The 12,378-nt window shown below is 50.4% G+C and overlaps 1 protein-coding gene across 6 annotated transcripts; it reads right to left on the bottom strand.

Moving 5' to 3' along the window:
- Positions 1–5,003: 5,003 nt before the first annotated feature.
- Positions 5,004–9,570, bottom strand: LOC102104780 (putative methyltransferase DDB_G0268948). Of its 6 annotated transcripts, XM_014257753.2 has the most exons (8): positions 8,735–9,048; positions 7,710–7,838; positions 7,276–7,436; positions 6,800–7,013; positions 6,131–6,231; positions 5,870–6,007; positions 5,294–5,430; positions 5,004–5,193 (listed from the first exon to the last, which is right to left on the bottom strand). In XM_014257753.2, exons 2-7 carry the CDS (start codon positions 7,818–7,820, stop codon positions 5,340–5,342), a joined length of 816 nt encoding a protein of 271 aa, XP_014113228.2. In that variant the 5' UTR covers positions 7,821–7,838; positions 8,735–9,048; the 3' UTR covers positions 5,004–5,193; positions 5,294–5,339. The 6 variants fall into 6 exon arrangements, with proteins under 6 accessions (XP_014113228.2, XP_087915370.1, XP_087915368.1 ...); XM_088059244.1 differs by lacking the exon at positions 8,735–9,048 and adding an exon at positions 9,436–9,570 and having other exon boundaries at positions 5,004–5,430; XM_088059242.1 differs by lacking the exon at positions 8,735–9,048 and adding an exon at positions 9,129–9,271 and having other exon boundaries at positions 5,004–5,430.
- Positions 9,571–12,378: the final 2,808 nt, after the last annotated feature.

Raw genomic sequence — 12,378 nt, 5'->3', positions numbered from 1 at the left:
ATGTGGTACACAGAGTTGTGGAGGGAGATGAAGATGAGCAGGGCTGCCACTCTACAAGGTACTGGAGCTGGCTGGGGTTTCCTCCCTGTTCAGCCTGGGGACACAAGTAGGGTGTATTGACATCCCTCTGCTGACAGCTGGAATGGTACCTCTCAGCAAACTGTCCCTCCCTCAAGAGAACCTCCTGTGGTCACTGCTGTGCTTTTAGGGTTCTTCAAGCATTAAATATAAAAAAAATTAAAAATATAATAAATATAATATATATAAAATATATAAAAATAAAATAATTATATATTAATATATATTAATATAGATATTAAATTAAATATTAAAAAATAGGGCAATACCTGGATGTAAGAAGCAAAGACAGTAAGAAAGCAAAAGGCATAAATGGACTTCGCAGGGCCTTGCAGAGTGGCCACAGAACACTCCAGGAGGACCCAATTTTTAATGTTCATGTTTGGAACTGTGTTGTATTTGAAAGTGCTGATTTCAAAGATGCCAAGAAAAGGAGGAAAGTTCTTGTGGAAGCATGTGTAAAGGCACACCTGTGGGTGAGCAGAGTGGCATGGATGTGGTTGTGGAGGTGGGCTGGGACCTCTCTACATTATCCAATCCAAGCCCTGCTCTGGCAGGATCAGCTAGCATGGGCTGCCCAGGACAGTGACCAGTTTTGAAAATCTCCAGGGATGGAGTGGACACTTCACAGCCTCTCTGTTTTTCTTGTGCTCAGATGGACTTTCCCTGGTTCAGCTTGTGCTGTGCTGTCACACCACCATGAGCCCCTGAGCCTCCTCTCTCAGCTTTTCCTCATAGGAGACATGTTCCTATCCATCATCTTCATGACCTTTCTTGGACTCCTCCAGTCCCTGCCATGTCTCTCTCCCACTGAGGAGCCCAAAATGGACCTAGCGCTTCGGGGGTGGCCTCACCAGGGCTGAGGAAAGAGGAGGAACCGTCTTCCTTGGCCTTTTGGAAACATTCCTCCCAGTACAGCCCTGGATATCATTCACTTTCTTTCCCACCAGGACACTTTCCTGGCTCATGTGCATGTTCAACCACTCAGAACATGAATTCTGGTACCCACCAGGCCCTTTTGTGCCCTGCTTTTCTCCAGGGCAGCCCCAACATGTCCTGGTACATGGGGCTATTCCTCCTCCCATTGCCCTTCCCGTTGCTGAACTTCAGAGGTTGTCATCAACCCATTTCCCCAGCTTGTTGAGGTCCCTGTGGACAGCAGCACAATCCTCTGCTGGGTCATCCACTTCACCCAGTTTGGTGTCACCACTGAACTTGGTACAGAAAGGGTGCCCTGGGCCTCATCACCCAGATCATTAATGAAGAGGTCGAGCACGACCAGCTATTGACTCACAGGGTCCATCCAGCCCTTCTTGAGCCCTTCCCCTGCTCCAGCAGCATCCCAGAGGTCTCAGATCTTTCCTGGAAAACCATGGTAGAGATAAAGAATGGGAAGAGGCAGAATGGATTGGACAGTGGTTCCACTTTGTCCAAACTGGATGCAGAGACAGCTTGGAGAAGAGCCAGGACAGCAAAACGTAAGTAAGTCTGTGCTAAAGCCCCAGAGCGTGGTGGGCACAGGTTTTCCAGTCATGGATGTGGCCACTGGACCAGGCTGCTGCCCAGGCTCTCTCACAGCAGCAGGTTAAGAGGAGGTCAGTAATTAAAAGCCTGAGCCCTGGTGTTGGCTGGGGTCCCTTGTCTGCCCTTTTGGTGAACAGGACAATGGCTCAGTCTTTCTCTCCCATTAACAAAACCCACAGGAGATTAATTTTTATTCAACACAACAAAGTTCATGATCAATATAGCTGTGAAATACAAGTCCAAAGCAGCATAAATAAGTCCAGTTTTGTCATTCAAACAGGCACAGCTCAGCTGGAATAGAAGGCACCTTAGCAGAAAATCCCAACAGATGTAAAATAAATGTGGCCCCTAGTGAGAGAGGGGTGATCCACCACCAAGCATGGTCCCACACCACCGATTCCTGACGAGACACTTTCGGGTCACCCATCAGGTCACAGAGTAGCATCACATCCTCGTGGGACAGCTTTGACTCCTGTTTCCCATCGCTGTGGCTTTTCTCTCCCAGATGTCATTTCTGTTTGAAGAAGTAAAGCGAAACCTCATCTCTTCACAAATGCAAAAGGAAATTCAGAGGTTCCAAAGAAAAGCTAAAGCTGTGGGGCAAAGCTGCGTCATGAGCACTGTGAGGTGCCCCCCACCCAAAGAGGCAAAGATTTCGTTTCAGATGTGCATTGTTAAAGTGAGAAGCGTGGCTTTACAGCCCAGGAAGAATGGATTCCATCCTCTGCCTTGGGAGATGGGCCTGTGACCCCAGGAAGAATTGCCTCACCCCAGAGACCCCTCGTGGGGTGGCAGTCCAGGGTTTGGGTTTGAGCCCCTGGGGTTTCTCCCTTGCTGTGTTCCTATTAGACCCAGACCTTAAACTCCACCCTGGTTCTGTCCCACAAAACCCATCACCCTGCCTCTGTTTGGGGCGCTCTGTCTCTGGATTTGAGCTGAGTTTGTTCCATAAATGGTTTCCTGAGCAGAAGCCCCTCTCGTTGAGTCCCATGTTGGTCCACTGCCTCCCTGGACATGATCCTGCAGGCCTGGAACACAACAGCGCAGCCCCCAGCACTCACGATGGCTGGGATGGAGGGGTAAGGATCTCTCCTGGGCACCTTGCTCAGATATCTGTGCCACCCCCAGCCACAGCTGGGCCCTCAGGGGCTTGGCTGAGCAGCAGCAGGGGCTTTTTCTTAATGGGATGGGGTGTTGCCATTCTGGGTTTTGGTGCATGTCTTAGCTCCCCCATAGCCCAGCCAGCAAAGTACCCCTGCATTCGCCACAGCTCCTCCAAACCGTGCCAGTGCCAGCTCCTGCCCCGGCAGTGGAGAGTTCCCCAAAGCCAGCACGGGCTGGGGACATGACCCAACAGAGTCCATAGGGCACTGGGAACCCACCACAATCATCGTTCCAGTGCCAGCTGCCAATGGTGCTGTGCCAGGAGAGCAGCACAGATGATGATGTTGGAGTCCCTTGGGTTCACCCAGCCTGGAGGCTGGAGCCATTCCAACTTGCTCAGAGCAAGAAATCCCAGGTGTGGAATTTCCAGGTGCGAGAACAAAAGTGAAACCTGACTGTGGACAGGGCTGGTGTCAGCACTGGGTGAGGCAATCGCTCCATGGTGACTCATGGGTTCCTGCATGGCACGAGCGTGGGAAAGCTGTTTGCCACAAACCGTGGCATTAGAGCGGGTATGATGAGCCCAGGTGGCTCCTGACCCCAGCGGGCCCCTGACTCCCAGTCTGGGAGGAAGTGAGTCCTGTTAAACTGACTAGTCTGGGTAAAGAGGGTAAAAAGAACAGAAAGCATGCCCCAAAAAAGCCAGCTTTAAAAATAAACCCATGGGTGAGATGTGGGAGCCCAATGGTGCCAGGACAGGGAGCATCAGGCGGGCTCTGCTCATCAGCCATGACTGGACTCATCCCTGCCAGCCCAGGGTGTCAGTGCCACCAGAGTGGCCCCAGCCCCCTCCATCCCCCATCCTCCTTCACCTCTCACCATGTGTGAGCTGCAGCAGCCGCTGCAGTGGCTGGTGCTGCTCTGCTGCACCGCCATGCACAGTGGTGATGCAATCCCTGCTGTCATGGCCAGGCACCCACTGCACAATGCCAGTGCAGGGAGGGAAAGGCTTTTTAAATCAAATTACAGATGTAATTATCAAGCAGACTTAAACTTGTTTTAAAGTGAGGAAAAAACCCAAACACTTTTTCTCCAGAGCCTTTTTGCCACCACTGCAGGGACACATAGGGACTGTAGGGACACAAGATGTCCCATCTCCTGGGGGACCCCTCCCTGCCCTGGAATGGCTCCCAGGGACAAGCCCTGCCAGCAGACCTGGGGCTTCCCCGGCCCAGGCAGCCAGACAGGCCATCGGCATCGCAGCAGTGGTGCCACCCAATGCCATCCCAGGCAGGAGAGACACCTTCATGCTCACCCAGCAAGGGAGGCCTGAGAGCTGCTGCTGGCCCAAACCCAACCTGCACCTGGAGCAGCCCCTCAGCCAGTGAGAGCAGGGTAGAGCCAGTGAGAGCAGATCCAGTATTGCTGCTCCAGCACCTGGCCATGGACACAGAGACCATCCATGGCTGTTCTCCCGAGACCCCATTGCCCTCCTGGGGGACCAAGTGGAGGCAGAGCCTTTGCTCCCCACCCTGGGCAAGCTGAGGGGAGCTCACTCAGGGCCCTGAGAGCCCAGGACCTCAGCTGAAGTACCTCCAGCCCCTCTCAGCCCCCTGCAGGTGTGTTCTCTGGGGCCAGGAGCAGAGGTGGCACTTCACCTTTCTTAATAATGCACTGATGTAGAACAGAGTGAGGGCACAGCTCTTCCCATGGTGTCAGGGAAGCTTTCTTGCCAAAGACAGGAATTACAGGAAAGGGAAAGATTCCTACAGAGGGTGGATCTGGACTTTGAAATATCCAGAAGGCAAACAGGATGTGACCTGTACCAGGGTATGCCCAGATTTGAGCCCTCATGTCTCCCCTTGCCCCTCCCAAAAAATGCAGCCTCTAATCTTCCCTTTGTAGTGTGGGTGGGTAATAGGGGCACAAACCTGCTGTCTCCTTCAGCAGTGATCCCATAAAGGCTCCTGAGCTGTTCTGAGGGGCCTCACTAGGGCCAAGGCACTCCTGGGGCAGGGAAGGGGTTGATACCTGCACCAGCCAGCAAGGCACCAGGGACAGGGGCACACTGTGGGTGAGAACAGCCCCTTTCCAGGGCAGCCTTCAAAGACCATGCACAGCTCTTCACTTAGGCAGGGCAGAGAAACAGGTCAATGGCCCTTCCTGCCCAAAAGCCACCTTCCCCACGGAGCAGAGGGGCACTGAGGGCATTGGGACACTCAATGTCAGTGTAGCAGTTATTCCCACGCCAGTGGGTGCTCCACAGCCTCTTTGAAAAACAGGAGCCACAGGCAATGTTTTCTCAGCTTGATTTTTAATTATTATTTATTGTGCAAGAAAGGCAGTGAGTTTCTCAGCTGTTCCTGTGTTTCTCTTCCCCACAATAAACCAGCAGTCCACAATGGAACACTTCCAGTGCCGAGTGAGCAGCACTGGGCAGACTTCAGGACCAAGGTGGACAGGAAGCTGAAGGGCATAAAACCCCATCTGCTTTCCATAGGAGACCAAAATTCCAATCAGCAAAATCAGCACCAATATTCCCAAGGAGCAAGAGCGGTTACAAGCAGGGTTTTAGGAGACAACCCACCTTCTCCATCCACTGTAAAACCAGATCAGGAGAAGGGTTTGCTCTCTCAGCGTCCCTTGCACCCCAGCACACAGACGTGCCTCACCCAGAACTCCACCGGGGTCTCACGAGAGGAAACTCCCATTGTCTCCAGCATCCTGGAAGGACAAGCAGAGGAAGGGTCTCACCTTAGACAGATCTCTTCCACCCACAGCACAGGGGGGATGGCAAATGCTTCCAGCTGCTGCACAAGGGTCATTCTGGTCAGGGAGTAAACAAGCAGGCACCCCTTTCCAGCAGGCCCTTGTTGGGGCTGAAACAGATGGGTGAAGATGCAACCACCAATATTTTTCATGACTTTTGCCAATTAAAAACAAGGTAAAGAAAGTCAGGATAGTCTCATGTCAGAGGTTTCATGGATACATGAGTGCAAGCACATCCTACTGCTACATAGGCTTAAAATTTAAGGATCTGCTGTTTAAGCCCTGACAAATGTCCACCCCTGAACACTCACTTGCAGCTTTGAAGGGGTCTGCACAACCTCCCTCTGCATGCACTGCACAGGACAGGTCCTCCACATCCTGCTTGTTTTCTCACCTCTTTTCAGTCTCTTGGAGGAGGGATGCTGCACCTTTGGGGTCATCCTTCTTGAAGGTTTGATATGGAGAGGCAGACTCCATGTAACCAACCACACCTTCAACAGTCATGGGAATTTGGTCATAGATATCAGTGACTCTACAAGAAACACGGGCAAGAAAGGAGCATTGGCAAGTTAAATCTCAAAGGCAGGGGAGCACAGAGAACAGGATGACCCTGGTAGATAAAATATCTGACACCATCAAAGGTGGTTCTGCTCACCTCTTCTTGTCTGGGAATGGCAAGGCCTCAAAGATCGTTTTGTAGTCCTCCAACACATACTTTATTCTATTATGTGAGTATTTTAAAATCTTGTCCCAGCACTGTAAAGACAGTGTATTAAACACAAAACCTTGAAGTTCTCAGATGCCACTTAACTCAGGTTTGGGCCTGCATCTGATACATTCATATATGTCCTTTTTTTAAAAGACTTGTTGTACACCAAAATCTTGCTTAATATCAAGAATTCAAGGATCCTATTATAGAAGTAAGGCTCCTGTCCTTCCTACACAGCTCTTACTCATAGTGGAGAGTCTTCTTTTATCCAATTAGTCCAGAAAGAGTCCTAAAAAGAGAACTTCTTCCCAACAGTTTATACTTCCCCTTCTTTTCACTGTGATCAGGGCAAGAAGAAAAGTCTCCTGGACAATACCAGCTCCCAGATCTGCCCTTCTCACCCCCACCAGAGCCTGCCCTATCAGTCCTCATGTCTCCCTCCTCACGACCCAGCCAGCCTTGAGTGGAAGTCTCTAAATCCTGCCTCAGCCTTTATCCCTACATTTACCCATCCCTTTGCCCCATTCTGCATTAGGATTCCTCAATCCCATTCCTTCCTCTCTGAATCCAAGTGCCACACATTTCCCACCCCACCCTGAGGTTTTACCAGCTCACCTCCCTGAAGACTTTGGTGAGTTTTTCGGAGCAGTCTCCGTAGCGCAGGCTCATGTCTGCAGAGTAGGTGCTGATGGCCACGCAGCCGCCGGGTTTCAGCACCCGCTCAGCCTCCCTCACAAACTTCTCGATGTCAAACCAGTGCGCGGCCGTGAACGACGTCAGGATGTCCACGGAGGCGTCCTGGAACGGCAGCTCCTCTGCAGGGCACACGCTGCAAGGGGCAAGGGAAAAAGCCACGTGCGATGTGGGAATTACAGAGCAGGACGTGAAGTCAGCGGGTATTTTTTGATGGTTTGGGATGCAAGACCAGACAGCTTCTGGAAGTCTAGGACAATGCTTGTTCACACCAGGAATTCCATCAAATGGAATCTTTGGTGCCAGCTGGCTCTTCAAACAGTCATACTCACAAACCACCACCTCCACATGAGGACCTGAATTCTGCCTCTGGCTGGGCGTGCTGTCCTGACACTCACAGGTAGGAGATGTTGGGCATGCAGGGGGTGTCCTTGGCCTCCTGGATCTGCGCTTCGCTTATGTCCGTCCCCACCACCTTCTTGAAGTGCTCCCCAAGGAAATGGGTGCCTTGGCCAGACCCACAGCCAACATCCACCGCCAGCTCCGCAGGGATTGCCTTCTGCAGGGAGCAGTGCATGTGTCTCAGTGGGAAGCCACCCAATTCCTGTGCTTTTACCCCATTCCTCCCCCCAGCACCCACTCAGGAACAACCTTGGCATGGCAGAACCTGTAGAAAGCCTCTTCTGTGCCCCCATGTGGCCTTGAGCCCAGCTGCTTTATCTTTCCCCGAGGCACCGAGCAAGGTGACACTCCCAGCAAGGTAAACACTGCCACCCACGATTAAATAAATACTCCTTGGATTTTTCTTCCAGCCTGGCCGTACCCCGCTCACCTTTTCCTGCAGGTAGGAGAGGATGGTCTGCCGCAGCTCTTTGCCAGGTGCAAACCTGTATTTCTGGTAGACGGACGCATGCCCTTTGCCCTCGAACATTTGGGTGGCCATGCTTGCCTGATCTGGCACCTGAGAGGAGACAGCAAGCCGGGGATGTCACACGGGACCAAAGTCCTGCCGCCTCCTTAGCCCGGGACCGCAGGCACTGAAGCCTCCAGCTCCCAGCGGGACCACGGGGAGGACTTTGCCCCTGGGGCTCCAACAAGGGAGCGTGAACCTGCTCTCCAGGAATCCCTCCCAGAGCCCTGAGCTAATCACAGGAGCAAACCAACAGGAAAAGCTTTCCAGGTTTTTACACAGTCCATAAGGAGTGTTTAACTCCTTTGCTTCCCCCACCCACCCGACTGTTTCCTCAAATAATTCACTGAGCAGTGAAGCAGGAAAAACTACCAGTAAATCACGAGGGTTTTGTTGATTGGATTTTTTTTTTTTGCCTTTTTAAAAAAGGCAATCCATTTTCTAGTATTGGCAACACAGTCACAACTCCACCTTGCGCTTTCCGAACCATCTGCTATTTTTGGCCCTTCCCGGCCAGGAACCACTCAAACTCTCTTATCCCACTGAACGTGGACGGGAGCTGGGTCCAGGGGCAGCTCAGCCTGGGAGCCAGGGAAGCTCCCCGGGCCCGGAGCTCCGCACTCCGCCCCCGCTCCCGCCCCGGAAGGCTCCCGGCCGTATCCTGTTTGTGCTGCCCGGGGCTCGGTACCGACCCCAGGCACTGCTAGGAGGGTTCCGTGCCCCCTTTCCCGGGGAAGGACTGCTCGTGTGCCCGCAGCGAGTTTATCGAGCGATACACAAACACACCGGGAGATCGAGGGTTACTCTGCCTTCACGCAGGAAGAGATGCTCAACCAGCTCAGGGCTGGAGCTCGCAGCATGGAACAGCGGCGCTTTCTAAAGGGATCCTCCCGCTGCTTTCCATGCGCTCAGAGGAGCCTTCTCCCCGCAGCCCTCCCGCTCCTTACCGCCAGCAGCCCCCGCACCAGCAGCTCCCAGCACCTCCCAGTCCGGAGCTGCGGGATTGGGAGGAAGGGGAAGGCGAGGGATGGCCGGCACCGCCCCCGGTACCGCCCGCCCGCCCCGGCTTGCTCCCCCAGCCAGCCGGGGCGGTATCGGGAGGTAAAGTCCAGGAAGCAGCTTCTGGATGCTCAATCCCACTGAGATTCCGGAGCCGCAGAGCCGAGCTTTGGCCTTTACACAGCTCTGTATTTACATAGTTAGAGCTTTCAAAATGACCGCAGATCCTGGGGATGCTCAAGCAGCCTTCACATCTCTGGAAGCAGAGGCAGAGCCCAGAGGATGCTGCAAGGTAGCAGAACAGGATTCAAATGCTGCAGGCAGCTAAAGCCATGCACCTACAGAGCTCTGCGCTGAAGTCCCCTCCAGGTGTCCAGAAAGAGAAAATGCAGCAAGAGCCCTCAACACCAGCACTTTAAGAGCTTAGAATGTTGGTATTTCAGAACTAGGCAGTCTGCCCCGATTCAGGGCAGGATTTTACTCCTTCCCCAGAGAGTAATGTTAATTCCGTGCAGCTGAGGCCAATGGAGCTGTGGTTTGCTGGAAGCACGGTCCCTTCGGTTTGTACTTTGCACAGCAGTCATGGGTCCATGCTAATTAGCAGAACCTTTAAGCCACTCCTAAGTTTTAGCGAAATCAGTGAACTTACTCAAGGAGTGAAGACGGAGGCTGGCTTGAAGCAGTTTGCTAAATCAAAGCACGGGCTGGAGCTCCTGGGCTTGTGTCCCAAATATTTTATTTGGGCCACCTGCTGTTTAATCGTGCAGGGGTGGTACCTGCATCAAGAGAAAACACCACACAATCACCAAAGGCCCCTGTGTTTTCACAACCTGGCTCCTGGGTGTTTGGACACCCCCATTTTGCCCGGATTTTGCTGAGAGCACCACTGCACACAGGAAGGGCTGATGTCCCAGGTCTGAGTGACCTGCTCTGTTCTGAACTCCGCAGTGTCTGTGCTGCTCTCATGAGCGATGTACAGGTGATGTTTAACTACAGCTGACACCAAACACCTGCAGGGAAACAAAACTCCAGCCAGACATAGGAAAGGCCTGGTGCTGTTTGCAGCCTAAGCTCTCCCAACCTTTGGCACACTGGATTCTGCTGACTTTGACTCCCTCCTCCACATCTGCTGCGCTGCTTAAGGGACAGCTACTCTCTGATGGCCCACTCAGAAATAAACTGGTCTCCTCAAGATTTAGGTTGCTGAGCCTTAGGCCAAATGTGGGTTTAAACACCAGGCACAGAGAATCAAACACTGTCCATTATCCCTGCCTGCCCACTTATTGAACCCAAAGGCTTTAAGGAATGCCAAAGTGCCCTGGGGTCTTCCCAGCTTGTTCCCCAAGCTTTCAGACTCTGTGGATTTTAATTATATAGCAGGCTCCTGGATTAATAGACCTTCATTGGGACTGCATCTCACTATGAAGTTTATTAAAACTGAAAAAATGAATCAATCTATTTTAGGGGACAAAAAGGCCAAAGGATACTCCTGTCAGTCCTCCTGTGACCATTGGTATTTTTTACCAACAGGTTTACCTGCTTGGAGCCAAAGGAAGAGGAGGCAAATGGTACCATTACCCTGCTGCATTTAATTTACAAATTTAATTGTTTTAAATTTCATTTCAACTTTGATTTGGAAGCTTTTTGCTGGACCACACAAAAGGGAGGACACCCACAGGGTTGGGTGGGCTGTGGTCCACCTTCCCTTCCCCAGGATCCCCTGAAGAAGTCAGTGATATGTCTCCTACCTTGTGGAAAACTTGATTTGATGTTAAGATCCCAATAAGGCTTTGGCTCTCGGGACACTCTCCCTGTTTATTTGTTCTCTGATGGAAAAAAAGATTTATTATCACAATGAGGAATACAGGGATTGGAAAATAGTTGGTATTTCTTCAAGGATCTGTTTACTTAAACCTTAAATCCTTAAACCTAGAGGGCTCAGACCTTAAATTAATGAAGAACATAGTTCTCTTGTCTTAAAACCAGTGGGGTACGGATAATGTTCCTTGAAGGTGTGAAAAATGAGGTTCACATTTTTTTATATAGAATTTAAAAGTTAAATAGAAAGACAATTAGGAGATAAAAATAAAGTAAAATATACAAATATGGCCGGGTGTCTCTGCATTCAGCCAAGAGAGCACACTTTACTAACGAAGGATTGTCCCTTAGAAACAGAACCCTATTACATATTCATAAATTCTCATACATATTCATATACTCTTATTAAGTTTTTTGATGTTCCTTTGTTTAGTTTTTACCTTTCCCCCTTCCCAACAGATCAATCTTCTTGGTGCCACTGGGTTTTATATCCTCTGATAGTGGATGCAATAAATCCTTCTCTTGGAGGGCTTGGAGGACAAGATAATCTAAGAATGCAGGAGGTCTCTGACTATCTTTTCAGTCTCTGGGTTATATAAACAAAAGTAGTTTTTGCTTTAATATCATGTAATAGCCTAACATATATATGTATTATACCACTATTTCTGAGTTTCATCAATAACAGAAATAGAAGAAACTATATTAATACAACAAAGTTTTCTAACCTTATACATATAACATTCATTTTAATATTTGTGAAAAGCCAATAATATAATATGCACTTTTAACAAAGGGAAGGGAGTTATCCACAAACACAGGAAATCTGGTTGTGGAGCCAGTGAATTAAATGAAATTTAGAAGTCACCTGGGAATCTGTGGCTGAGCAACCTGAGATCTGCCATTCCCCACCTAGGGGCCAGATCCGCTGCTGATGAATTAACAGTTCTGGAATAAAGAGGGAGAGAAATGTGAGCTCAAAATGGCCTTATTTCACTTTTCCTTGCACTCTCACACTGGGCACAAGGAGGTCGTAGCTGATACAATTATATCTGCTGGCACAAGCAAAAAATCCAGTGGTGTCAGGGAGTTTCTGTACTAAAATTAAATAAGTCTTGGGGATGTGATGTGCATGGCCAAACCAGACTCAGAGCAGTTGCTCTGGGTGTGGCTGAAGCCTGATGGGCTGCTCAGAAATGCAAACGAATTTGTGGTGATTAAACAAGACTCACTCAAGACTGTGCTAAATCTTTGGATTTAGAGAAAAAAAAAGAGAGACACAAAGAAAAAGAAAACTGGGGTGGGGGGTATGCATGAGAAGGGTGTCTTAGGTATTCATGGAGTCTGTACCTCTCAAATGCCTCAGGCAATGGGGAAAGGGAGAGGGAAATGCAGATGGGAAATTAGGATAAAAAGGAAGCTGCATCCACAAAAAATCTGAGAGACCCCAGGGGAATGCCCTATGGCTTTTCCCTTTATTCAAAGAGAGTAACAGGACTACTCTGTCTCCTTTTTGGACAAAAACCTCTGGTGTTTGTGGATTAATTTTCCTGACAACAGGGAGAAAAAGAGGAGAAGGCAGCAATATTTTATGCTTTTCTCTTTTTCCTCAAAAGCCCCTGCACCAGGAGACAGCCGAGTCCATCCCCCCCTGCCCATTTCCCTTTGCAGCTCCCAGGATCACAGCCTTGTGTCCCAAAAGCCAAGTGGATACAGGCCTGGAAGTGTAGTGGTGCAGAGAGGGTGGGAAAAAGGGGAATTGGGGTTCTGGCCGTGC

This window comes from Pseudopodoces humilis, chromosome 8 (assembly GCF_049639895.1).
Source record: "Pseudopodoces humilis isolate 2021_Gansu_Grassland_sample_001 chromosome 8, ASM4963989v1, whole genome shotgun sequence".
Lineage (NCBI taxonomy): Eukaryota > Metazoa > Chordata > Aves > Passeriformes > Paridae > Pseudopodoces > Pseudopodoces humilis.
The sequence above is the reverse complement of the archived record's forward strand: the minus strand, read 5'-3'. Positions and strand labels throughout refer to the sequence as shown.

Bases quoted from the DNA above. Each gene is read 5' to 3' on its own strand.
- LOC102104780 (XM_088059244.1), bottom strand. From the start codon at position 7,820: ATGGCCACCCAAATGTTCGAGGGCAAAGGGCATGCGTCCGTCTACCAG. The intron at 7,437-7,709 runs GTGAGCGGGGTA...TGCTCCCTGCAG, and splicing joins TCTCCTACCTGCAGGAAAAG to AAGGCAATCCCTGCGGAGCT. The intron at 5,431-5,869 runs GTGAGAAAACAA...TTGTCCTTCCAG, and splicing joins CTCCAAGAGACTGAAAAGAG to GATGCTGGAGACAATGGGAG.